The sequence below is a fragment of the Poecile atricapillus genome, chromosome 3 (genome assembly GCF_030490865.1).
Source record: "Poecile atricapillus isolate bPoeAtr1 chromosome 3, bPoeAtr1.hap1, whole genome shotgun sequence".
Classification (NCBI taxonomy): Eukaryota; Metazoa; Chordata; class Aves; order Passeriformes; family Paridae; genus Poecile; species Poecile atricapillus.
Window position 1 is genome coordinate 53,888,274 of NC_081251.1, and position 24,445 is coordinate 53,912,718.

A 24,445-nucleotide genomic window follows, 5' to 3' on the forward strand; every position below is an offset into this window, starting at 1 on the left:
CTTGCACATAGGAACCATGTTTTTTGGAACATGTATTAACCAAATTGGTTAATTTCATTATGTGGTATTAAACCAGTTTCAACTTCATTAATTTCAAATTTTAATCACCTCACATACCTCCATGGATGTAGCCTTTTGCAACTCTTTGTACTATTGTCTTGTTGCCCACTCGCTGTATTCACCATACGTGTGAGTCCAGCCTTTGCTTCGTGCTGCTGAGGAAAGCAGAGACAATGCACTGTGCAAGCTTTAGCCACTTGACTGAGTCTGTGTTAGTACTTCATCAAGGATGAGAGGAAACAGAAAGGTTTTGAGGAGTCTTGAACCCTATGGACCACTCCAGGTTAGGAGCTGCTGGCACATGTGATACTGATGCCAGTGGCTTTTCACCACCTCAGGGAGTGAAACGTTTCCCACTTAGTGTCCAAGGTCAGGAATACTTCTATTCTTCCACAGCACACTCTTTTTGTAATAAATACTTGTTTTCTGTCTGGATCAGGTTTCAGACCCCTCACTTCCCTTTCTTCTGTCTTGTATGGGTGTAAGTAAAGGATGCTGGAGCAGCACTTATCTGCAGTAACAGAGCTGGTACCCTCAGAAAACAGAGCTGGGGTTTGCTTACACTGGGTAAGATAAGAGAAAGAGCTGCACAATGAAACAATCTGTCTCTTCTGATTTTATACTAAAAAACACATTCTAATATCTTTTGCCTAAGAGACCCTCAAGAGATAGCATTACTGGAGAATATTTCTCATCTGCTTCTCACATACCATATTCCCTCTGCATACTTTTCCCTGACCTTGCGAGGAAGAATTTCCCAGAAACTTTTAGTTCATGAGATATTGCAAAAGCTCTTTAGATCACCACAGTCAGCAACAGTTACAGAAATTATGAGACTCTCAGAGTACTTGAACACTGGCAGAGTTCCCCTCTGCAGAATGACCAGCAGCAGCTATAATCTCTTCCATCCAAGGGGATTGCTCCCAAGGAAGACTCTCTTGCAGGTTTAGTATGCTGCAATGCCAGGATTAATACTGGCACTTGCACCAGTCATGCTTGATATCCAGGGGAAACTGGACTCAAAGGTCTTAACCAGGATCATGAAATTCTGATGGGGATGAACCCCACTGTCCCAAACATAGCACCTCACCATGAGAAAAACTCCACCCAAAACATAAATACCATTCTGCGCAGTATAGAATGTGGCTTTTGCATTCCACAACCCTAAGAGCTACTCATCTCATCTGTCACAAAATTAATCTAGACTTTAGACTAGTCTTTACAACATCTTCTCAGACAACAGAGGAAGATTTTTCCACAGTCAAAATCATCTAGTGCCAGACAGACATCTAACAGGCAGGATGCATCAGGCATGTTGTTTCCACAAAATGTGGTGACCAGACAGTCAGTTCTAGGTAACAGACCCAGCACTTGACTGCCAAAGTTAGTTGAATGCCATTTCCTCACAGGGAAAGCTAAGAATGTTACAAAGCATGTAACTTATACTCCACTTCCCAGTATGGCAGAAGAAAAAATAGGGTAATTTGAGTATTAAGAAGTCAGACCCAGTGAAGGTTTCAAACCTTATTTATTTACCTTGCTGTTCATAACTAGGAATTAACAGTGGGTGACACACACACACAAAAAAAAAGTGGTTTAGATTTGAAAGAAGTGGAGCTATGCAATACAGATGGAGTCACTGAAAAAAATCTGAGAAGCAGTGTTTCTCTAAACATTCCTCTGTGGTTTATAGTGTTGAATGGATAATTTCATGTATCTGAAGGAAGAAATTTAGGACATACAGATGACAGGGAGCCTTGTGACATACTCCCTGAAATACCGGGATGAAAAATAATACAATTTCCCTTCAAGATTTTCCTTATCCAAATATATTCGTCTTCCAGAAAATAATGACTCCTTAACAAGGTCAGTAAATGAGAAGGTATCAATGAAGGAAAAAAATATATAATAATCTTTAAATAAAAATTTAGTTCACTCTTACTTTACAGAATGTTTAAAAGCACCATAGCATTTTACTCTCTGTTCTAAAAATGACCAAGAAGCAACTGAACAGATTTTAGCTGGTAGTATAGAAGAAACTTTGTGAAGAAATGTCTGCAAGCTAAGTAAAAGCAAAGTAATATTTTGTACACCACAAGTATAATCAGAATCTGGCATTGGTTTATTCAAATTTTGCTTTCTTGGAAGCAAAGCTTACATGTTTGTAAACATCAAATCAAACATTGCTTAATTTTACAATTTGCTAAACAAATACTTTTTTACCCTGAAGGGCATATGCAGACCCATCTCTTTGTGTCACAGTTCTGTTGATCTGTGCTTCAATATTTTTTAAACAATTGGTTCCTGTACAGTTTTAATGGATCTCAAAAATTTCTTCCAATATTGTGCAAGTCACAGGCAAGGCCATTTTGAAGTGTGCACTTCCTTACATAGTTTTTTTGTCAGTACCTAACTAATGCAACGGTGAAAAACTATACATTTTCAGGAAAATCTTTAGATTTTTGGTCCTGTACTTAAAGACCTCCTATAATCAAGTTGTTTACATTAATTAGAATCACAAGCATGTACACAACAAAACCACTATACCAATGTTTCTTGATCTATGCATAAAAAGTATGTCTTCTACTTACACTAAAACATACAAAAAATAAACTACAAAAATTGTTTACACTTGATTTCAGCAAAAAAAGCTTTCTTCAAGAAAAATGATTCTTCTTTTTTTCAGCCATCAAAAAAGGAATGCAAGTAAACAATAAATACATGTGCTTTTTCCATATAGACATATTTACACTTGAGTCTTTGGCTTATGTTTAAGTTTCTTTATAAAGATCTTTATGTGATCCAGCCATCATTGCACATTAAAACAAAATAAGCCAGTTTTTCTTTTACTATATATAATATATATATGCAACACTTGAAACGTATAAAGAATGAACCTTACTATCAATCTGCACTGTTATTGTACTTTAACAATGTATCAAAAGAAAAAAAAATTAATACCATATAGGAAATATTGATACATGCAACATATGGTCGCTCTACTGTATCTGAGAGACGGCTGCATATACACACACGAGAAGGTCCTAACTTGAGCAAATCTCTTCTGACTCTGGTTTTCATTAAATAGTATTTATGTGGCACTAAATGTTGATACTGTATACAAGCATAGAAACAGATTGAGTTCTTTTATTAAGATACACAACTTCATAAGAAAAATACTTTGCATTTAAAATTTAAAATCCCTCCCACCCCCCTCTTCCCCTAAAATCTTTCTTCACAGGATCAAGAACTGTTGTCAAAACAGCTTATTGAGATTCATATATTTGGTGAACTTCGTCACATCCTTTCCAACTAAGAGGATTCCAGGTACTCCAGTGCAACATCATAGCAGAAACGATATTGCTCCTTTAAGGGGAAACAGAAACAGAAGTTACACTAAAATCTAAAATCTTAGCAGCGATATCTATAACTAAGAACAACATTCTTTGCTAACTGGTAAACTCAGATAGCCTTGGATTTTCCATTTTTTCCCCCTATTACACAAGTATATTACCAGCTCTGATTTAAAAACTCACCCTAACCAATGAAGGGGAAAAGGTCCCTGACCATGGAAAGTAACAATGTGCTTCTCTGATTTTTTTCAGCTTTTGAACTGGTTTGTCAAACATGAAAAGCTCTCCCCTCAGTCAGAGCATTCTTGCAGTGAAAGCACCTTGACTCTGATACACCACTTCTATTTGAGTTAGCTGATACTGAGCAGTAACTGGTGTAGGACTCCGAGTAGGTCCATGTCCAGAGCCCATTGGTACAGTCCCGTCAATATGGAATCCAAAAGATCAGATGTACATTTCAAAAAGAAGTTAAAGCTAAAACCTCATTGTGGTTGCTATTTCTCGATTGAGATCTGATACTGGGGGCTAGGGAGAAGGAAGGAGAGAGGAGAGGGGAAGAGGAAGAAGAAATAAAACCAAGGAAATTAATTTGGTGTCTATTGTCCTCACAACTTGAAAAATGAAATCTGCCCTTGTGATTTATTTTTGTTTGCACAGGAAGACAGTGTGATGCATTAACAGGAAGTTGTGGGGATATCTTAAAGGCTTTATGGCTCTGCTCATTGTTATCTGATCCTGTTGCTGAATGTAGGGCACATGACACTGTTATATAGTGGTTTTCCTGGTTTGTTCTCTAACTAACAACTCAACAGCTTCTGCTGTTCAGGAGTTTGGAATAAAAATTCACAGAACTCAAATACATAACTAAAAAATGTAGTAAATTCAGTGAAAAGCTACGGTGAAATTCAGGACTATTTTGAAATGTAATATAAGTTTGCAGAGCATTTATCAGAAACAAACACAATCTACCTTGGCCTCCCTTTACAGAGGCACAAATAATTTTCCATGTGATCTAACCTGTTTTCTTGACAGCAGTGAACTGAAATCCAGGCAGCAATTCAATATGTTGTGTCTCAGGTGTCTATGGCACAGGAGAATGCAAAGCATTTGCAGCAAAAGCAGCAATACCTAGCCCAGTGTCACCGCTGCCACAGGATGTTCTATTTGTTAACATATTAACCATCGTCTTAATTTATGTGGTGGCAAGGGATGGAAGTGATGCACTATGATTAAGAGAATCATGCCACAGAAGCTACTTGATATTAAGCAAACACTGACACCTGGAAAAACGGGGAATATGGGAAGAGGCAGCTACAGCCATTTTGCACAATATGCAAGTTCACAAGGTCAGAAGCAATTTCCACTATGCGTAAACTAAAATATGTTTTTAATTTCAATTGGCATCCCTGATTTTTATGCTGTAGGCAGCCATCTGGCTGAAAAGTGACACTGGCAGCTGGCAGTGTGAGACTCAAATGGCAGGAATTCCCAAACACTACATAACCTGCTTTCATTCACCTACAAAAAGGAAAAACATCCATGTGGGAGAATTTTTTAAGGACCTTCCAGCCCTTAATGTTCAGTTTTTGTGACAGAGGCAAACATTCAAATGGATAGGCACTCATACTGTGTGCATGAAGATTAACGAGAAGATTCAAGGTTATTTTGAGTTCTGGCAATGTACAAACAGATACTTAGTCTCGCAGTTTTGCTAATTCAGGGTCATATTGTTTATATTAGTTTATTGTTGATATCATTTATTATTTATATTGTTTATTATTTAACTGTTGGATTCAATAATCTTAAGGGTCTCTTCCAGCCTAAATGATTTTATATATTCATTTGCAACATACTAGATCCAAATGCTTGATTTTAAAGTTCTGAGGCGTCATTTTGACTACTACAAATCTGGGTAACAAGGATTGTCATTATTCGATACAACTTTCAAAGCAGCAGTTCTTACTAAGGAGCAAAGTATTCACAGATCCAGGCAGGAATCTGTACTTCACCGCTTATTCCTACCGAGGAGAAATGCCTTGCTCTGTAAAATTTCAAGATGGCTTGCGTGAGTGCAGCCTGCTGCAACTTCCTTTCAAACAGACTGGGTTATTTTGGGAGACCGAAGTGCATTCTGTTAACTCAGAATGCTTTCTGTGGAAAGCACGCAGCCACTACCAGAAAGGTAGTGTAAAATGCTAAGCCTGTCCTCTCACGATGCTGACTTGCATTTACACTCAATATCTGTTCGTTCTTCTCGTGGGCCAGGGTAGGTTTGCACTGTTTTGTGGGCACAGGATTGAAAACACAGCTCACACAACGAGGCAGCCTGCGGTCCCCGGCTGTTTGCAGAAAACCTGTGGGGCTGGTGCTTACCGGAGTTTCTACCATGTTGGGCTTACTGTTCCGCAAGGTCTTCACAGCGTGGAAAACATCCACCACATTCTGCCTTTTTACCATCTCAACCACAATGCCGATGGCACAGAACATCCCGCTCCGGCCACCGCCGTTTCTGTACGCAAGGAAAAGAAAGGGTTAAATGCCACTGTGGCCTAAGACGGCATCCAGAACACACTTCTGTTCTTTCACTCTGTAAGCACAAGTGATTCCTGAGTCCCAGAGGGAGATCAGACTTTATCAATCTCTTTGCAGCTCCAGTGGGTTTGCTCTTAAGACACTTGCTTTTTCTGACCTTCCTCTCAATTACTGCTTTTGAATTCTGCCCTTACAGCCCATCATGCTGCCCAACCATGCTATAAGTCTAAATTTCACCTGCTTTAGATATAAAAAAAAAAAACAAGATCAAGTTCAATGGAAAGTAGGACATTAGAAATAATAAAAACAAGTTCAATGCCAAGCACATTTTCCACTTATCTCTGGAAAGACACTCACTTATATTAATCTATGATATGAGGATTATTCAACTAGATATACTAAGATACCACTGATTTAATAACCTGCTGACCTTTGGGGGCACTTTTGAACTATTTTAATCTTAATTTCAAAGAAATTAAGGTAGGTATTTCTTATTAATTTTGAGGTGGCATGGGCAGAAACGGGTCACTAGTTAATTCTGAACATTTAAACAGAGGTCTTTTTTTCAGAGTAAAGAGAAATACATAATTCAATTTCTAATTTTTAAACATTATATTTAAATAAGGTAGGAGACAGATTGATTTCTCGCTGCTTTGGGAGAAGATGCTCTCTTTTCAAAATTCCAGCTCCCATTTAAATATCAGGTAAGCAGCCAGCAGTCATTTACCAACAATAGTTACATTATCATGTACTGTAATTGAGCTTTTTTCAGATGTCATATATCCATAGTTTTCAGTTTAAATTCCTCAAAATACTGTAGGCCATCCTTTTGGGAAAAAATGTAGCACATTGTGCAAAAGAGACACAAAATTTGGCATTCAGTATAAAAACCAGGAAGAAGAAAGATCTGTACATGTCTTGCGCCTGAAAAACATTCTATTATATACAGAAGATGACACTATGCACAGTATCACTGAAGTATCACATTCAAAATTCCTTGATCTGACACAGAAAAAGCCAAAAGTTGAACAAAAGTCAGCCTACTATGGTAGGCAGTGATACTTTTTTTTTTTCATTAGAAAAGTAGCAGGTGCAAGTGCAGAAGAAGGTATCCATAAGAATACTGCTTAGTTTAAGCCAAGAATGAATTGATTGGGGTTTATTTGAAGATCAGCAACTGACTCTCTCCAAGTTACTCACAGGCAATGGATGATGGTCCTGCCCTCCCCTTCTTCACATTCCTCTTGCCATTTTTCAACCTGGAGAATTAACTTCAAGAAGGATCTCTTGGAAGCTGGTACATCTCTGTGAGAAGCCCATCCCAAATACTGGAATTGCTGCACCATCAGATAGCCCTCTTGTGGCTGAGAGAAAACAGAGAGCTTTAGGTCAAAATGGCACCTTTACACCTTGGCTTAGAAAACCAAAATATAAAACTAACATGAAACCTAGGTGTTTATATTACTGACAGATTCAAGCGTGTAATTGCATGGTAGGGCCTCCGGTAATTTCTACCACTTCAGCTCAAGGAAGATGTCAGAAAATGTGAAAAAGAGAACTACACTGAAGACAACATCACAGTTTATCGATCACAAATGTAACTTATCCTGAATTCTAAATCAACAAATTCCCTATATCCCATAGATTCTGTGTGCCAAGGTTGCTTAACACCACTGATCAATTTAAAACATCACTACTGAATTCTTAGGCTTGTAGAAAGAGAGAGAGATACATTTGGCTCCTACACATGAACTGACCCCATTATAAACAAACAACAAGTAATACTGGTGCACAAACATGACTACTGTCCTTGAAATCTTCCCTTTGTGCCAGACTATGATAATCATGATAGCCTTGCTGCCAGTCCCTGAGCCTTCCACGTGCTAAATGTGACACAGGGAGAGCTTTGAATAGAATTAGACTGTCACAAGAAAGGCCTCAATAACAGGAAGAATAAATAGTCTACCTAGCTTCTTGAAGCTGAAGATGACAAGCAGGAATGTGGATTTTAGAAAAATAAGAACAGAGCAGAGAGATTTTTTAAAAGCAAGGCCTGTGAGCAAAAGGGCATAGGAGACAAAGAGAAGTAGAGGAGTAGAAAAATCAAAGCATCATAAAAAAAGGAAGAAATGGAAAAAAAAAAAAAAAAAAAAGAGGAAGTCTCAAAATAAAAGAAAAAAAGCGCTACGGTGTAATGTTTGTCAGTGTGCCCACACCTTAGTTTCCTCTAGTTTCCAAGAGGAACTGAACATGTTTTTCATAATTCTGAATATAAGAAAAATAAAATTTGAGTAAAATACTAGCCACATAAAAACTAATCTTCACCCCACTGAAAAATGAAAATGTGACCAAAATAAAATAAAACAAAAATAAAATAAAATAAAATACATGAAAGATCTTTGTGTACATAGTAATTAATTTTCCCCACAGTTATCTTTCAAGATTAATGAGAGTTAAACATGTAGTTAAGATACACTAGCAATGGTGATACATTTTCAGAGTTTTCAGAGTTTTCACACCCTGCTTTGCAGGGCGCCACAGTCTGCCTTTCCTGTTGTGGTTTTCACATCTTAGGCTGAGAAGCTGCTGGTTCTATCATCAGCCTCAGTGTTTCTGTTCATGATTCACTACAGAAAACATCTTACCAAAGCTATGAACTAAATACCTGTCAGTACATGTTCATTACAGGGATATTTCTTTTACTGTACAACAAACAGAATACAGAATACTTCTCACACATCAGGGAGAATACCTCAGAACAACATCTATTCACCTTAAAGCTCTCTCTGCTTAGTGTAGAGAAGTACTGCAGCTGAAAAAGTACTAGGAATCAGTATTAGACACTGATACTTGATTGACTCTTTTCTGAGTAATGTCTTAGGAACATTAGTATTCTACTATTATTCAAAATTAAAAAGCAAAAGAGCCTAGAGAGCATGAAAAATTACATATCTTTCTGTCACATATTGTTAGAATAATCCTTACTCTTGTAAGATTGCATATCCTGAAAATTCTGTTTATGACGTCGCAGTCCATTGAACACGACATGCATTCCACTTGGATGGGGCCGTACCGCAGTATCCCTTCCTCAGGCCAGTATTGTGGGCAGCCCTGTGCCAGAGCAAAACAGGCATGATTAAATGGTAACTTACAACCTGAGCATTGCCTTATTCCACTGCAGACATCTCACCTAACCTTTACTGAGCAACTAGTGTTGATTAGTTGCTGTGAAACAGAGAATAATTTGCAAAGTCACTGCACTGCTCTACATTTTCATCAGGTAGTAAATTCAGGGTGATTAAAACACGTGATGGCACGTGGAAAACTCAAGCTCCAAACTAACCTGTGCTAAGTCGACTTCATTCAGCATCACAAGAGAAGTACAGCCATAGTCATACACTAATCTCCAGAAGTCTTTCACAGTGTTTGGTAAAGGATGCTGCGTGACGATAAAAGCTGCTGGCTGCCTGTAGCTCTGTAAACACAAACAATTTTATTAGTAGTGGTATGGGAAGTACTTGAATTCAACTGAAACAGAACAAAGCATAAAAACAGAATAAAGCTGTGACATCTGTTACTTCATATATCACTGAGGATGTAAAAGTTAGAAATACATTATCATCTCCAGTAAGAACAAAGAGGTTACTCTGCTCAGGTCTGCCTTCTTCTTGGTTACAGAGCAAGCCCTGATTTTACACTCAGATATGCTGTGGTCACTGAAGACGTTCTTTGTGGCTCTGTTGAGCTGAGTCAAGCAGCTCTGCTCTAGGCACTGTGTCCAGGAGCCAAGCAGGGAACCTTCACCCCCCAATGCAGAGGTCTCAGAAGATCCCCCTCCCCATAGCAGGGACTCTGTGACCAAACTGGGGACACAACTCAATCCCAAATTCTGTTTCACAGTGCACAGCCACAGGGACACCCAGGAAACTGACTTTTGGGATCACTGGGATGCGTTTCCAGAAGAAAGCAGAAGTTAAACAGCAAAATACTATTTCTTGCCATGACCAGTTTCCATTTTCTATGTGCTGTGTTATACACAACTACAAATAGGGATTTCCAGCCTTGCACAGTAACTGAGATGCAACTAACAGCTGAAGGATGATTTTCTTGCTGCAGATGTATTACGAGCAGCAAGCAGAAGAGGAGATATCAGAAGTCTTTTGCAGGCAATTTGTAACCATCCATTGAAGAGTAAATTAACCCAGAAGAAAGACCAAGTAGGGTACATAAACCACTTTTGCTATGGAAGCTTGCTCACGTGAGGATTGATCTAAGAGATCTTTATGTGCAATATATAGACATACCCTACAATAACTTGTTGGTAATGTCTTTAGCATCAGTACTTGTTTGACAAGAGATTGAGGAGGTCACTGATTTTTTTTTAATCTAGGTTTTTGTTACCTTTTCTAATGCAAGAAGAATGTTGGGGTAGCAGCAGCTCATGTCCTACTTCCTAAAACTGCCCAGGGACAACACAGAGACAACCAAATTTGATTTTTCCCCTGTACTTTTTAGAAATAAAACACATCCTAGCTGATGTTGTCCTATCCCCCTTCCCCATAATTTCTAGTGTTTCTCAAGACAAGAGAAAGATAAGGGGTAAGCTTCTCTTGTTATTTTGTTATTGAAAATCCCTTTTTCTTGTCCAGGAGTAGTTCCTCTTCTCTGAATAAATCAGTCTTAAAAGAAACAACCAGAAGAGAAAAGGCAAAAAACCCCAACTTGTGTTACCAAAAATTTTAACCTTTTACTTATAATCTTGCTCTCATTGTAATATAATACCTTTTTTCCTATTGCTGTTTTTTCTTTTATTACTACCATTTCTGCCTTTTCTTATTTGGCTGTGATTGCCAATCCATTAATATATTGCTTGGTTCATGTCCCTACCTGCCACATGCACACTCAAAGTCCTCCTGCTCCCCACACCCTGTGTTGTCTTCCCTTCACCCCAAAACATATTCCTCTATGCAGCTTTATTGGTAGGTTCAGAGCACATCAATTTTATCCAGGTGCTTAATGCAATTTTAACTGCAATTCTAAACAATTTTTGCTACCAGAATTCTGTTCACTGCTCTAATTCATCTGTTCAGGCCCCGTGATACCCTAATACATTGGTCTTACACATTTACACATGCTACTCCTGTATTTTTTTTGACAAAATAAGCTAGCTGTGAGATTAGGGGCTGCATTTTGCTATCAGTTCATTTTCTGCACTAGCTCAGGCAGAACTCAAGGACGACTATACCAATCAGTGTTGATGATTTCTGTTGCTATTTGCCATTTTATTTCAGCATCTCTCCTTGACATGGCAGTTTCTGACAGCATTTCATTTTTGAGGAAGGGAAGATGCTCCTTATTTAAGTATTTACTGTAAAAGTGACTTTAGGGGCCTAACTTAGGAAATGCTAATGGGAGGCATAGGCAGGTATCTGGCAGCACATGAACTGTTTTATTGATCAAACATGTATAAGTGGGTTCAACTCCATTTTTCCCATTAATCCACCTTTTCCCCTGACAGTACTTCTGTTACTAAGACCACAGCTTTAAACAGCTGCAACTCAAAATATAAACAAGATCCCCAGTCCTATACTCTATAACCAAACATTCCAAGAAAACCATTTTTTCTTCCTCTGTTGCTCCTGCCTCAATATAGAAAGACTTTTCTATGAAATAGTGATAGTAACCTCATGCTCAGATAGATAACATTTACTTCCTAACAAACAGCAGACTTTTGAGATCCTGCTGAGATTTGGGATTTGGAGGTCTGGACACTACAGCTTTATATAAAGCTGTTAAAAAGGTGAGATTTCCAGTGGGTCCCACAAGGATGCCAAAGACTAAAGAAAACAAACCTTCTGAACAAAAAACACAAGCTGGTGGGAAAGCTTACCCTTTCCCCCCACCCTTCTTCATTTGGACTGTTTTTGCTGGGCACTGCAGTAACAGAATTACCCTTTCTTAAACCAGCAAGTGCTCTCTCTCACATTACTGAGCTTTCCATGGCACACTATGCAGACAAAGAAGGTAGTCTCTTACGTCCATAAGAGCAGCATTGATGTAGTTGCTGCTCTCCCCATCAATAGTAATTAAGAAAGGCAGACATCTGTCAGGTGGCAGCATATCCATGAAGCGGTTCTTGTCGTGGTTCCTTGGCAAGCAGGCGATGCTGCAGTCCTCTGCCTGCAGGCGAGGGGTCACAGAATTCAGGGTCTAAGGGAAAGAGGAGGCTTGTTTTAGCACGCTGAGATAGCACACATGGGACTCGAGAGTCCCCAAGTTTTACTGTAAAATATTGCAATATGAGAAAACACGAGGCATTAGCAAGAGGACATTAGCAAATGCAAGCTCCTGCCTGTCTGTTTGCTGGACATTCTGGGGCTTTGCAAGGGGGGTTAGACTGCAGGTATTAAAGGCACTCTGTGTACCACTGAATACATTCTGCATGACACCATCCCTTCCGAAAGGAATAAAACAAAGAGGATCCTTTGGAGCCCTAAAAAGCTATTCCTTCTATGTACAAATGCAAGCCAAAACTCTCTCTGGCTCCTATTCACTGGTCTTTATTTCAGACAGGTATTTACTGCAATTTTATTAAAAGGAGGATAGTCTGTATTTAAAACAATTTTGCAAAGCACATAAACATGTGTGCTTTATTTTGTAGACAAAAAGTTAGGGACCAATTGCTATAAAAGTAATATGAAAAGCCTTCTCCTTAAAATAAATTAAATGTATCTAGAGGCAAAAAAAAAATATTGTCACATCAAGAGTTAGTAGGAACTGTGAATACCTGAAACTCATCTTTGAGATGTGAAGAGTTTGTCTGAGAGTCTATTCTAATCATATCAAAATAAGCAGCTTTGAATTCGCAGACAGGAATGGCAGTTTCTCCACACAGGCAAGCTTCTAGAATGGCATCGTGAATAAAGATGTACTGCTCCTGTCAAATTAGGAAAAGAAACAAAAATTGTAGCCATTTAAAACCAACAGATCTTTCTTTCTTTTGGGATAAACACTACTGCACACTCTTAAACCCATTCAAAATGCTGCCCATCAATACATTAAATAATGCTTTAATACAAACAGTCTTGTTCTTATTGGGGTGCAGTGAACAAGGAAGTTTTCTCCAGGACGAATTTAAATTAAGTAAAACTTAACAGAACAGGGATAGTAATTTATTTAAGAGGAGAGTTTCAGTTTTCTTGTAGTGCTTGTGGGTTCCTGTGCATATGCCAAAGACTTGTTTGCTTTATTAATTTATTTTAATAGCTTTCAATCTTCTGACGTTAGCAGAAAGTGTAAATTGCTTCAAGCACTACTAGTGTGAGTAGCAAGTATTTGGCACACTGCATTCTCCTTATGCACGTGCAAGCTAGTGCATCAGTTGCCTCATACTTGGCTCTAGGCCAGCAATAAATTCCAGTGTGTTCCAACAGAAGCACCATTTCTTCCCATTTTTACTAACTTGCCTTGAGATAGCCTGAGTCCTAGATAACTGCATTACTATTTCAGTTAGGCATCCTGTCAATTTTTACACAAAATGCCCATTGTATTTACTCATCCTGAGAGTAATAGATGTAAACCTTGTCTGGAACTGTGCCAGCATCACACAGCTATTGTGAATACCAATGAGGTTCTTAAGAGCACAGAATTTAACATATGCCTGTAAAAAAAGCACATGTCCAGGGGACACAGTCATATTCTGGCTCTACAGTCTTACCCACACAACTATGGAGCTATTGGCATCACTGTTGACTGTATGACCATCACAAGAACTTGATGCAATGACAGCTTTATTTTGCTGTGCAGGTATAAGAGAGACTTCTCTGAGAGAAGGTGAGAGGTAAGAGGCAAAAGGGAGAGGAAGGAATAATAGTGGATGTATTAATTCACATGCAAGTGCAGATTAAGCTGGGAAGGTTAAAGCAGCCACACAGAAACACTTCACCCCATGCACTCCCCAAAAGTTAATGACCCTGTAGCAGGAGTAGTTGACCAGGATCATCTATTGCTCAACTGGCATAGGCTGCAGCATGGAATAAAAACTGCACAAAACTGCACTGACATGTTTGGTTGCCAAATGCAGAGATTTGCATGTGGTCACAGGTGAAATAATATCTCAGGTACATGTCCTTATGGAGGGCAGGAGAGAGAAGTGGTGAACTTCTTCAGGTAATCTGCCAATAACCAATAACCTGTGTTTCTTTGGAAGCTCAGTGGTACTCTGGTGGCAAAGTGGGAGCTGTTACAACTTCATCCATAAGGCAGTGGTTTTATTGTGAAGCTACTGAAGGCATGTTGAAAGAGCAATAGTATGGAAAAGATTTGCAGCAAGGTTAATAAAGCAAACAAAAACAGAATTGAAAAGAGAGTGTGAAATGGACATAAAGTTCACCAGTCAATTTATAGATAAAGTGATTTGAGATGGTCTAAAAGGAGTGGCAGCCCAAAAGGCAGATCCACCTTTGGGATCCTGGGATTGCTGATACCAGAGCTGACAGAGAGACATCCCAGACATGCCTAGTATAAGGTGTTCCCCGAAAAAATCCTTTCTTTCCTTTTGTTGCCAAGTTAGGTGGGCACTTTTTTCTGTGATGACTACAAGAGTTGGCAGATTTGTTGTACTACCCTGGGGCACTTTTACACTGAGCAGTGCTCCCCAGTGGAGGTACCCTCTCGGCAGGGCCACTGCCTGCTCTTTTCAGAGGCACAGTGAAATTCTGACCTAGAACGTTTCAAAAAGCATCGGGTGCTTCAAAGGCAAACTGCTGTACCTCAGTTTGTACCATGTTGATGCGCCGGGACCGCAAAGCTTTGACACAGTTGTAGATATCCACAACACCTTCTCTTTCTGCCATATCTAACATGATATCGATCACAATATAACAGCCTGTCCGCCCAGCACCAGCACTGAAAAGAATCAGTAAATGCTGTTAGGAATAGACTCAGAAAAACATCTACAAAATTTATAACCATTATTTGAGAGCATTTTTATAAAACCATTCAGTTTTTCATCACAGACACTATCTAATTTTTATCTTCTCTCCTTCTCATCATAACATCCTTTAAATTTTTTTATGTGTTCAAAAAATTTTTCCAACACATTTGATCCACTAAGTAACAGCAAAAAAGGAAAAGGTTCATTCCTTTTATCACCCAGATCAATACTTAAATTAAAAAAAGAAGTTAGTTTAACTGAAATCTGGAGAATGATTAAACTTATGCACTTCAGAATATTACAGATCTTGTTTTTCTTTAATAAGACTAAGAATGATTTTTAAGTGATCTATTACAAAATGAAACTCAAGTGTATATTTTACCAGCCAAGTTCCAAGCTAGTTCAGACAGCACATTTAACAATATACAGAAGATTCACTCATGATTTATTTTGGCTTTACATAAAGCTATGGACAGTTTTTGCACAGTGAATTATTAAAATCTGTAAAGGCTGAGTAACTGTATCTACAAAATGTAATCAAACATTTGTCTAAAATATTTAAGTAAATTAAACATTTGTAGAAAGCAAGTTTTATTTGTCAAAGGACTGTGTCCCAACAACATAACCTTGCAAAATCTGCACAGGAGAAACATTCTGTATTTGTTGCTACTAACCTCATTCCATCTTCATCTACTTGCTTACTTTGCTTTAAATTAATAATCTTTTCAGACATTATATGCAACACCAAGCTATCAAAGCAGATGCATCTACACTCATTCTCAAACACTGTCACAAAATTGTTGAAGGCTACCTAAAATGAGAGCCTGGAGTGTCTTATTTAGCTGGTGCAGATGTTGCAGGAAAAAGAAAATCTCAGATTATTCCATTTAAGAAAAGTGTACTAGAATCTGGTTATTTTCAAACATTGCTGTAGACAGCCAAATCCTACTGCAGTGGGAATTAGGCAATTCAAAAAGGGACCAACAAAAACAGAACACTTCAAAATGATGGATGCTTCAGAAGAGACTGCTGTAAATAATGATAGAAACAGTTGTGAAAAATAAAAATCTCTGCCTTCTCTACTCACCTGCAATGGACAACAATAGGCCCTGCACTAGGAGGGTTAGATAATTTGACTCTCCGTATAAAGGAAAGCAGGCCTGTGGCATTGTAAGGAACTCCATGATCTGGCCAGCCAGTGAAATGAAACTGTTTAACCTCACGGATTTCATTGTAGCCCCTCTGTAAAAGGCAAAAAAAAATAATTATGAAATTTGAAGTATTTCATATCCTAGATATTATCTGACTCAATCATCACACATACTGATAGAATCTACATGCTGTTTTCATCATTTCATCAATTATTTAAAGCAATAATCCATAGAAAGCTTAGAGATGTCATTGGGTTATTTTAATTTTGAAGTTTGTAATTTTTACTTTGGACATTAGGTATGCTAGTTTTGCTGCACTGAAAGTTTTTTTTAATAGACTTCAATGCATTTCCCATTGATTTTTCAGAAGTTTTGTTAACTAGGACAAGGGCCTGCTACATTTAAATGCAAGTATAATTTAGCATATGACCACAACTCTATCACATAGAGTATTCATGGAATTTGTCCTTTGATCGACTCAGCGGCGGTCAGATCAGAGTGCGTAGGGATGAACAGTAGGCATGACTCATAATCTGGTACTTGAGTTTAGCTCAGAAGTGTGGCTGTGGAGAAGAGGTGACTGTCAGAGAGAGAATGGCAGCAGTTGACATTCTGGGGAAATTCGAAGTCCCACAGTGAGATGCATGTTTGGGTAGCACTGACGCAATGCGTAACTCCCATAGTAAGGTAAGGATGCCTACACTGTCTCCCAGATGACAAGCCAGAGGGATTTAGTATTCCACAGAAACATCAGCATAGCCACTTTTGTCCTCCTTGCTACCAGGAAACAGTATTTTGCCGAGCCCTTTCAAAATGCACTCACCCTTCCCAGAGTGAAGGTCCTGACAACATATTCTGCGAGGGGCTCCATCTCTACACAAGTCACTTTGAAGTCCCCATAAACTTCAGTGTCGTCAGGCCAGTACTTGTAACACTTGACCTAAATAAAAAAATGGGTATGATTTTGCACCAAGGAAAAAGAAAAGCTTGAGGATACAGTACTGCATGTACTGCTTAACACCACATTTATTTCCAAAATGACCATGCATTCATGTGGCTTGTCATGGCTAGTGGCTGTTATGTCAAGTTAAGCACTAGCTACAAGGAGTTTCCACTGCTTTACACAGCTGTACTTAGGTGCCAAATTCACTTCTAAATGAACATTTGTATTTTCTTTACTGCTGAGCTATGGAATATATTTCCACTTATGCTAAACTGTGATGCATTTTGTACCCATAATCAAACTGTTGCAAGTAATCCCAGATACTTTATAGACTTCCCTGAGGTATGTGTTACTGCTAAACTGTAAATAATTTGCTGATTTCTAGCCACTGATACAGAAGCACATTTCCTCCACTACTCTTCTCATTTGAGTGATACTATATAAATCTATTCTGCTGAAATATGAATTTTGGATTCAGAAATTTTCCACTACACATGAAAGCAGCAGTTTTCAGAAGTTGCTTTTAGACAATACTATAACTGCAACATTGCCTGGACTCTCTCCCCTTGCTCCTTCAGGATTCAGGGCAGCCCTTCATAAGACTCTTCTACATTTTGCCCATAGTATGTCTTGTCAGCAGTATTTTTCTTTAAGCTTGCAGCATTAAAAGAAAAGACAAACCCAAAAACTTACTCTTCCAACTTCCACTAAATTTGTGACCATCACAACGCAGGCTGACTGCTCCTGCCATATCATTCTCCAAAAGTCATACACAGTCTCATGAACTGGACCTGTAAGAAAAAATTCTAGGTAATATTCTGCAAAAAAATAAGTGAATGATAATAAAATCTAGTGTGTTTCAGAGCTGATGCATGTGAGAACATTTGCTCAGAGAAGAAAACTTTTTGAAACCACATCATCATACCATTGTTCTTGTTTCCAGATTATATTGTTACTTCTGGATATTCTCAATTTAACTGAATTACCACTTGAAAGAAAATAATGGCAGATGTTTCATGTAGCAAAATGACAAAAGTTGCTTGAGAACTACAAGGACACAGCAATGTGTGACAGCATCTGTAGTTACACTTCCAGTTTTGTTTTATATTTTTTAAATATAATGTGTTGAGAATGAGTTTCTTCAGGTGCTCACCAAGGAGATGCCCACCCCAGAGTGAAGTATCAGGCAGGAGGGTGATGGTACAGATACTGTGCACTTACTATCCGGTTCCTGGCAAGCATGGATGCACAAGTGGGCACTGAGACAGAAACTTCCCACTGAACTGTATTTAAACTAACTTAAGTATTTTTCTGTGAGGCAAATAGGAAGCACGTTTAATCTTTGCCCCCTGCTCTGCTGCAGAGACATGTTCAGTCAAGTGACAGAGGCAGTTGCCCTGTTACAATAATCTCCAAAATGGCTCCTTTACCACCATCCAGCAGTACTATAAATATTGCTGTATATAACAGACATAGAATCACAAAATTAACTGGAAAAGACTTTTAACATCATCAAGTCCAACGGTAAACCTAACACTGCCAAGTACACCACTAACCCTAAGTGCCATATTTAAAGACTCAAACACATTTTTCATATGCTAGATCAAAGGCTGCACACAAAAGCAGTAATTAATTTTTCTCTCCTTTACACACCATTATGTGCAATGATTTGCATAGTAAAACAGAAATAAAATATAAATTTAGACTCAATACCGTATAGAGACCTATTTAGACAGCACTTACACAAAAATGAAAAACAAATGTGGACAGAACTCTGAGCATCCTGCTGTAAAATAACTCTTTGACTTTCCTGTGTGTACCTACAATCAACTGACAGACAAATAACAGGATATTTCCAGACAGATATCTGATTATGCTGACAGATCAAATAATGGCACACCTAAATCTAATAATTTTTACTTTAAATCATAGCCTCTGATATTTCAGTGCAATCTTAGACTAATCTATTTGGTTTTCCTCATTGTGAGGAGTTCTATCAGAAGTACAAACTGAAAATAGATTTTTTTTTTTTTTCTCTAGCACCTCTTTTAATAGTACTATGTTATATGATAAAGATTTGCCTCGCTCCTTTGTACAAAGAGTCTTTGTCCTCTGGCATTACTTTACCCAGATTTTCTGAAAGAGTTTAATTTATCATTACTATCTTCCCTGCATCCTGGACTAAGTTGTAGACAGTAAAATTAAACATTGTACTAAGGCAAGAAAAATGCCTCAAGGCAGGTTGAAACTGTTCTCTTCTCTATGCATGTCTCTTTTCTCCATTCATCCTCATAATTGGAAATCATGGTAGTAGCTTCTGACTTTATCAGCTGAATTTATCACTGACAGATTTGCTCAATAGCTAATTAACATTATAAATTAGTGCAATTTTTGAATTTATTCACATTCCACCCAAACATACTATGTTAATTTACCATAACACAAGACGAAAACTCACAATATTTGGTATGCTTTATTTTCATCTACTTTTGTTTTACCAAAACACTGTGGAACACTACAGAGAGCAATTGTTTGATTGGATTAAGGCTGGCAGATCCTTACCTTGGGTTGCAATGTAGTGACTTGGTCTCTGATATCCCTAAAACAGCAATATAAATTGGTTTGAGTACCATATTACTAACAGAGAGTGGAAAATAAAAGCATAAGGATACTATAGAATCCATGTATCTAGACAACATTTTCAGAACAAACCAATATTTAAGAGCAGCATGAAGCTCAAAACCTAAAAAACTAGTTCATATTGAAAAGGTTTGAATGACAACAGATAAAATGAAAATAAGAACATCTGACTTGAACAGACATTGTAGTGTACCAGGAAGGAGTACTCTAGATTGGTCCCTTGCACCTAAAAATGAGTCCTCTATTGACATTATTTCCCTAGCTGTATACGTTGAGCTTTTATTGAAAATTTAATTGAAATTCTCTTCCACCATATTATCTCACAGCTGATCTGTGTTCCCAACTTAGCCAATATGAAAAATAAATGCCTTTTGTCTTCTTCTAAACAGAGAATCACTGTAAGGCACAAAGAGGTGTGTGCCTCAGCCCTAACTAATGGGGACAGATATATTGGTGTGTGCACAGAATCAAGGGTCCTACTGCAGTGAAATCGGCTCGACTGCACAAAGTGTGCACCAATTACAGTGGGCATGATACACACAAGAATATACACAGTCTTACACATACAAACACACACACATATATATATATATACATGTACAGATAGGTAAATAGATAACCCTACACAGCTAAGCCTTTCCAGATAGCTGGATCTATGCCAATGCTAGCAGCACTTTCAGCACTAATTGTCCACATAAAAATCTACAAGACAAAGAGCTACTGCTCTTGAGGAAATAATTCAGGGTATATTTTGACCAGTGCCAGCAATTTAGCTACAAAGAGGAAGGAAAGTGTAGTGTTTATGGTGACAAGACAATACTGAATTTCACAATATGGAAATGTTAATAACTCCAATTATTCTCTAGGTTAAGTTTTATTAGGCCACTTGCTGGAAGTACTGTATTATAGGGAAGTACAAGGCCTTTGAATTCCTGATATTCACAAGATGCTACCAAAGTGAAGGATTTCAGTGTAGCCAAGGAGTTTATGTTCTTTTCCACAGACACCTTCATTATCTTTCTAGAGTGAGAGCACCTTCCTTTGGTGCTTCTAAAACAACTTTTGAATGTCTTACTCTTGGCTTTATGGGAGACCAAAATAGCATCAAGTGATGAAAGAATTTCTCTTGAAGTCCTTAATATCAAGCCACAGCTTAAAATTGTGGAAGTAGAACCTGTGCTACATGGGTTTACACTCAGTAATGCTTTCAAGAAGAAGATAAGTGTCACTGAAAAATTGTAAAATGCCAGTTTTAACTTCCAGCTTTTTTGTCTGCTTCTAATGAGATTCAACTCACTCCTAAATAAGAAAATCAATATCCCCAGGGAATTATTAAAAAAATCTGTGAGAGTTTTCTTGTTTAAGGCCCCAGGCAAAATATCACAGGCCTATCATTTCACAGAGATAGCCATGTTAAAATATCCAAATAAGAAGACAGAAATATATCTGCTAAAGCTAAATCTTTATATCCTGGAAAGTCAAAAGAGTCTCAAATAACTCATCAACTAAAAGTGGTCAGGAAAAACTACTAAGGTGCAATAATCAAGAAAAGCAATCAAAGCCATGTATTACAAAAACACTTGTCATAGCTATTCCACTACCTTTCAAACAGCTTTAAAATTAATTTGAATATAACAACTTGTTTATTTCTAAGGTGTTAATTACAGAAATATCATACTTTTTTAGTCAAATTACCTGGCAATTTGGATAAAATTTTAAAATGTATAAACTCATTTGTATTCTGATTAAAGAATGGAATTTCAAATTTTAGAGATTTTTTGCAGAAGTGAGGAAAATTCTGCTAAAATATATATATCTGTGTGTGTGTGTGTTTGTGTATATACTTTGTAATACCTAAACTAGCACCTTAAAGGAAATGCCAGCTAAATATTGCTCATCTAAAACATTGTTAAAAACAGACTAACACAAAAACCCCCAACCTACAAATGTCATTATCCCTCCTTTTTCTGTCAAGCAATTATAATGACTACTGCACAGGTATATTTTCAAACAACTACAGCAAAGCATACTATCTATCTTCTTACATATACATGGGGAGGGGAAGAGAAAAGCTAGTGGCCAAAATCATCACTGAAAAATGGGACCAGCAAATTCTCTTTAACAGATAGGCTCACCTGAGTTACCTAACACCCAATAATATTCAGAGCTAAGCTAGAAGGCTAAATTGTCTTTTCAAAACAGGTACAAAAAATATTCACACAAAAAATAAATTTTTTAAAGGAACAGATGAGATAAATTAGATGAGGCATGCATAGTTATCAACTGATAAAAATAGTAGAGGAAAGTAATTAATAACAATATCTATATTAAATATTTACAAAAGGATGCTGTTATTCACATATAGTGGTACTTACATCCCTGTACAGCCAAATCTACAGCCCAAACCAAAGTCAGATGTGAAAGAAAGCACAACAATGTCAGTGAGTACTAGGACGTAGAACAAGGAAAGTGTACATTTGTTCTTAATAAAAGAAAGCTTTTAATAATTTTGTAGCATAACATGCAATAATTTCACATAGAGAAGCTGGAAAATTGAGAGGGAGAAAGCTGTGCATTCCACTCACATCTATGTAGTTGGCATTAATGTAATCTGAAGATGGATCATCTTCAACAGGTTGCAAAATCACCCTGGAGTGGTCATCTGTAAAAACCAAGTGGTTACGGAGCCTTTTTGAAGAGTGATTTTTAAGTAAGATATTAATGGTAAGTCATCTAGAAAACCAAAATCAGCTGGCATAAGCACCTCACAATTTACAGTCCTTAAATACGAAGTGTTTACACAGAAATACAAAGATCCATTTTGTCTGAGGTCTGCAATTACTTCAAAACACATTCACTACTTTTCACTAAGGGCAGCTGAAAGGTATTGGCACTGTTATATGTGGTTAAAAAGACACAAAGAAACCAGGTTACTTGATCAAAGTCCCTTTTAACATCAGCTCCACTGTTGGTAATCTAGAAAACCAAAAATGCTGATTACTGTTTCCTCACTTCCAACCCAAGCCTGCTCAAGTTCATATTGAGACATTAATGAAATCGAGACAAAGGAGTTAGCAATGCACTTGGGATTTGATGAAGAGGTAACACTACCCATTCAGGGACTCCTCCGGCACCGTGATTCCTGCATGTTCGATTGCATGGGTAAAACAATACAGATCGTGAATAAACAGAATCAACATCCAAATGAGTGCCAGTGTGTTGCTGATATATGCTTACCACAGCTTGCACAACAGAGATGCAAATGTGAAATTCAGCCTGAGTTATACAAGGAAGAAAGTTGAACTGTGAAGAACAACAACAACAACAACAACAAAAAAAAAAAGCTGAAAAAGGCACTGTTCTGCTTCTCCACTGCAGGTATTGAGCAGCTGTGCCACCAGAGACTTGCAAAGGAGGAGAGAGCACGGCCCGAGTAACACACGAGTAGAGCTATTGCTCAAACCGAGGACACCGATACTCACATGCTATAATGTTTCCATAGCGGTTCTTTGTTCTGTTTTGATCCTTCTTAGCGACATCCCAAGAAGCTGACTGCCCCTCAAAGAAACTCTATAAATAAAAATGTTCCGAAAGAAAACATTCTGACCATTAATTTATCTCCAAAAATAACAGTTTAAAAGAACTGCCCCACCACAAAGTAAGTTCAGCTTTGCTCGCCTGCCCCGGTCACCCGGGCAGTAGCATGGTACAGAAACATCTAGAGAAGAAGGGAGCCTCTCTCCCTCTGCTACCAGTAAGTGGGCAACTCACTGAGGAACTCCACAGGGATTTCAAATCCTGTACTTGCCGGAAGGCTAAACTTGCTTTTACATCCTTGCTATGGAGGAATGACAGTAAACTGAGAAAGCACAGAGAGACTGATCACTATTCTTACAAGACAGTGTAATATACAGCCTGTTTACTACAGCATTACATTGCTTTCCACATATTACTTAATAAAACACCTTTCCTTCCTACAGAGAACATCAGGAGCTCTCCTCTGCCAATGTTCATTGCTCTTTTTGCCTTTCCTGATATCCCTCCCTCTAGTCACTATCAAAATTATTCTACATTTTTGAACTCTTAAGACTTTGGTCTCTCAGTATTGATAGAAGTAGTTTTTATTTCTCCTTGGCTTTCTCTTCATTGCCCGTAGATATTTTACTGCAGTTGTAGGTCTATGCTACTCCTTCCTTCCAGATGATCTCTTATCCTGGGTAAGTTATCTCCAGAAAATACACAGCAGCCATGGAGTCAGAACTTTAATGCATAGTCAGAAGCCGAAAGCAGGGAATAGATGTCATGTATAGAGACAGAAGAAGTAGAAAGCAGGAAAGCACCTGATATGGAATCAGGGACCACCCTCCCCCCCAGCAGTGGTCTTAGCCTTGAAGTTAGGCAGAGCATAACAAAGCATGTTTAAGTAAAAGAGAGGAAAAGAGCATAATATTCTTTTAAAAACCACACATTTATTTATTCCAGTTCTTATGTTTACAGTAGAGACAGCTGCGGAAAGGAGAGAAGGTTGAAAACTGTGTCAGAAGAGATTACTTCCTCAGAGAAAACTCATTGTAAACCTAGCTGCAACCTTGGCAGTCCCATTCCCATCTTTACTGTGTGTCCTGCCTGATATTCTAATCCCAAAGAATCACAACAGATTCAGAGATCAGAAATGAAATGTACTCATCTTCAACCTCCAGTACTGGGAATTTTTTGCTCCCATTTAAACATTAAAGTTGTAAGTAGACATGCTCAGACAGGTTTAATTAGAACTTCAAGACATTACTTCCCTTATCATCTCTTTACTGCTTCTCAGATGGAGCTGTCCCAG

The 24,445-nt window shown here is 38.0% G+C and overlaps 1 protein-coding gene across 5 annotated transcripts in view; it reads right to left on the reverse strand.

The window, feature by feature from the left end:
• Nucleotides 1-1,568: 1,568 nt before the first annotated feature.
• Nucleotides 1,569-24,445, reverse strand: part of PTPRK (protein tyrosine phosphatase receptor type K) — a 382,502-nt gene continuing 359,625 nt past the window's right edge. For 4 of the 5 annotated variants that reach the window (XM_058834980.1, XM_058834978.1, XM_058834979.1 and 1 more), the window contains 14 exons: nucleotides 23,097-23,184; nucleotides 22,200-22,276; nucleotides 19,537-19,573; nucleotides 17,668-17,765; nucleotides 16,855-16,971; nucleotides 15,968-16,122; nucleotides 14,717-14,852; nucleotides 12,733-12,882; nucleotides 11,982-12,155; nucleotides 9,289-9,420; nucleotides 8,931-9,056; nucleotides 7,146-7,309; nucleotides 5,787-5,922; nucleotides 1,569-3,426 (listed from right to left, as the gene is read on the reverse strand). In XM_058834980.1, coding sequence (XP_058690963.1) covers nucleotides 3,373-3,426; nucleotides 5,787-5,922; nucleotides 7,146-7,309; nucleotides 8,931-9,056; nucleotides 9,289-9,420; nucleotides 11,982-12,155; nucleotides 12,733-12,882; nucleotides 14,717-14,852; nucleotides 15,968-16,122; nucleotides 16,855-16,971; nucleotides 17,668-17,765; nucleotides 19,537-19,573; nucleotides 22,200-22,276; nucleotides 23,097-23,184 — 1,644 coding nt within the window. In that variant the 3' untranslated portion in view covers nucleotides 1,569-3,372. Of the gene's footprint in view, nucleotides 3,427-5,786; nucleotides 5,923-7,145; nucleotides 7,310-8,930; nucleotides 9,057-9,288; nucleotides 9,421-11,981; nucleotides 12,156-12,732; nucleotides 12,883-14,716; nucleotides 14,853-15,967; nucleotides 16,123-16,854; nucleotides 16,972-17,667; nucleotides 17,766-19,536; nucleotides 19,574-22,199; nucleotides 22,277-23,096; nucleotides 23,185-24,074; nucleotides 24,121-24,445 lie in introns of those variants that run through there. The other variant, XM_058834981.1, reaches the window with a different exon arrangement.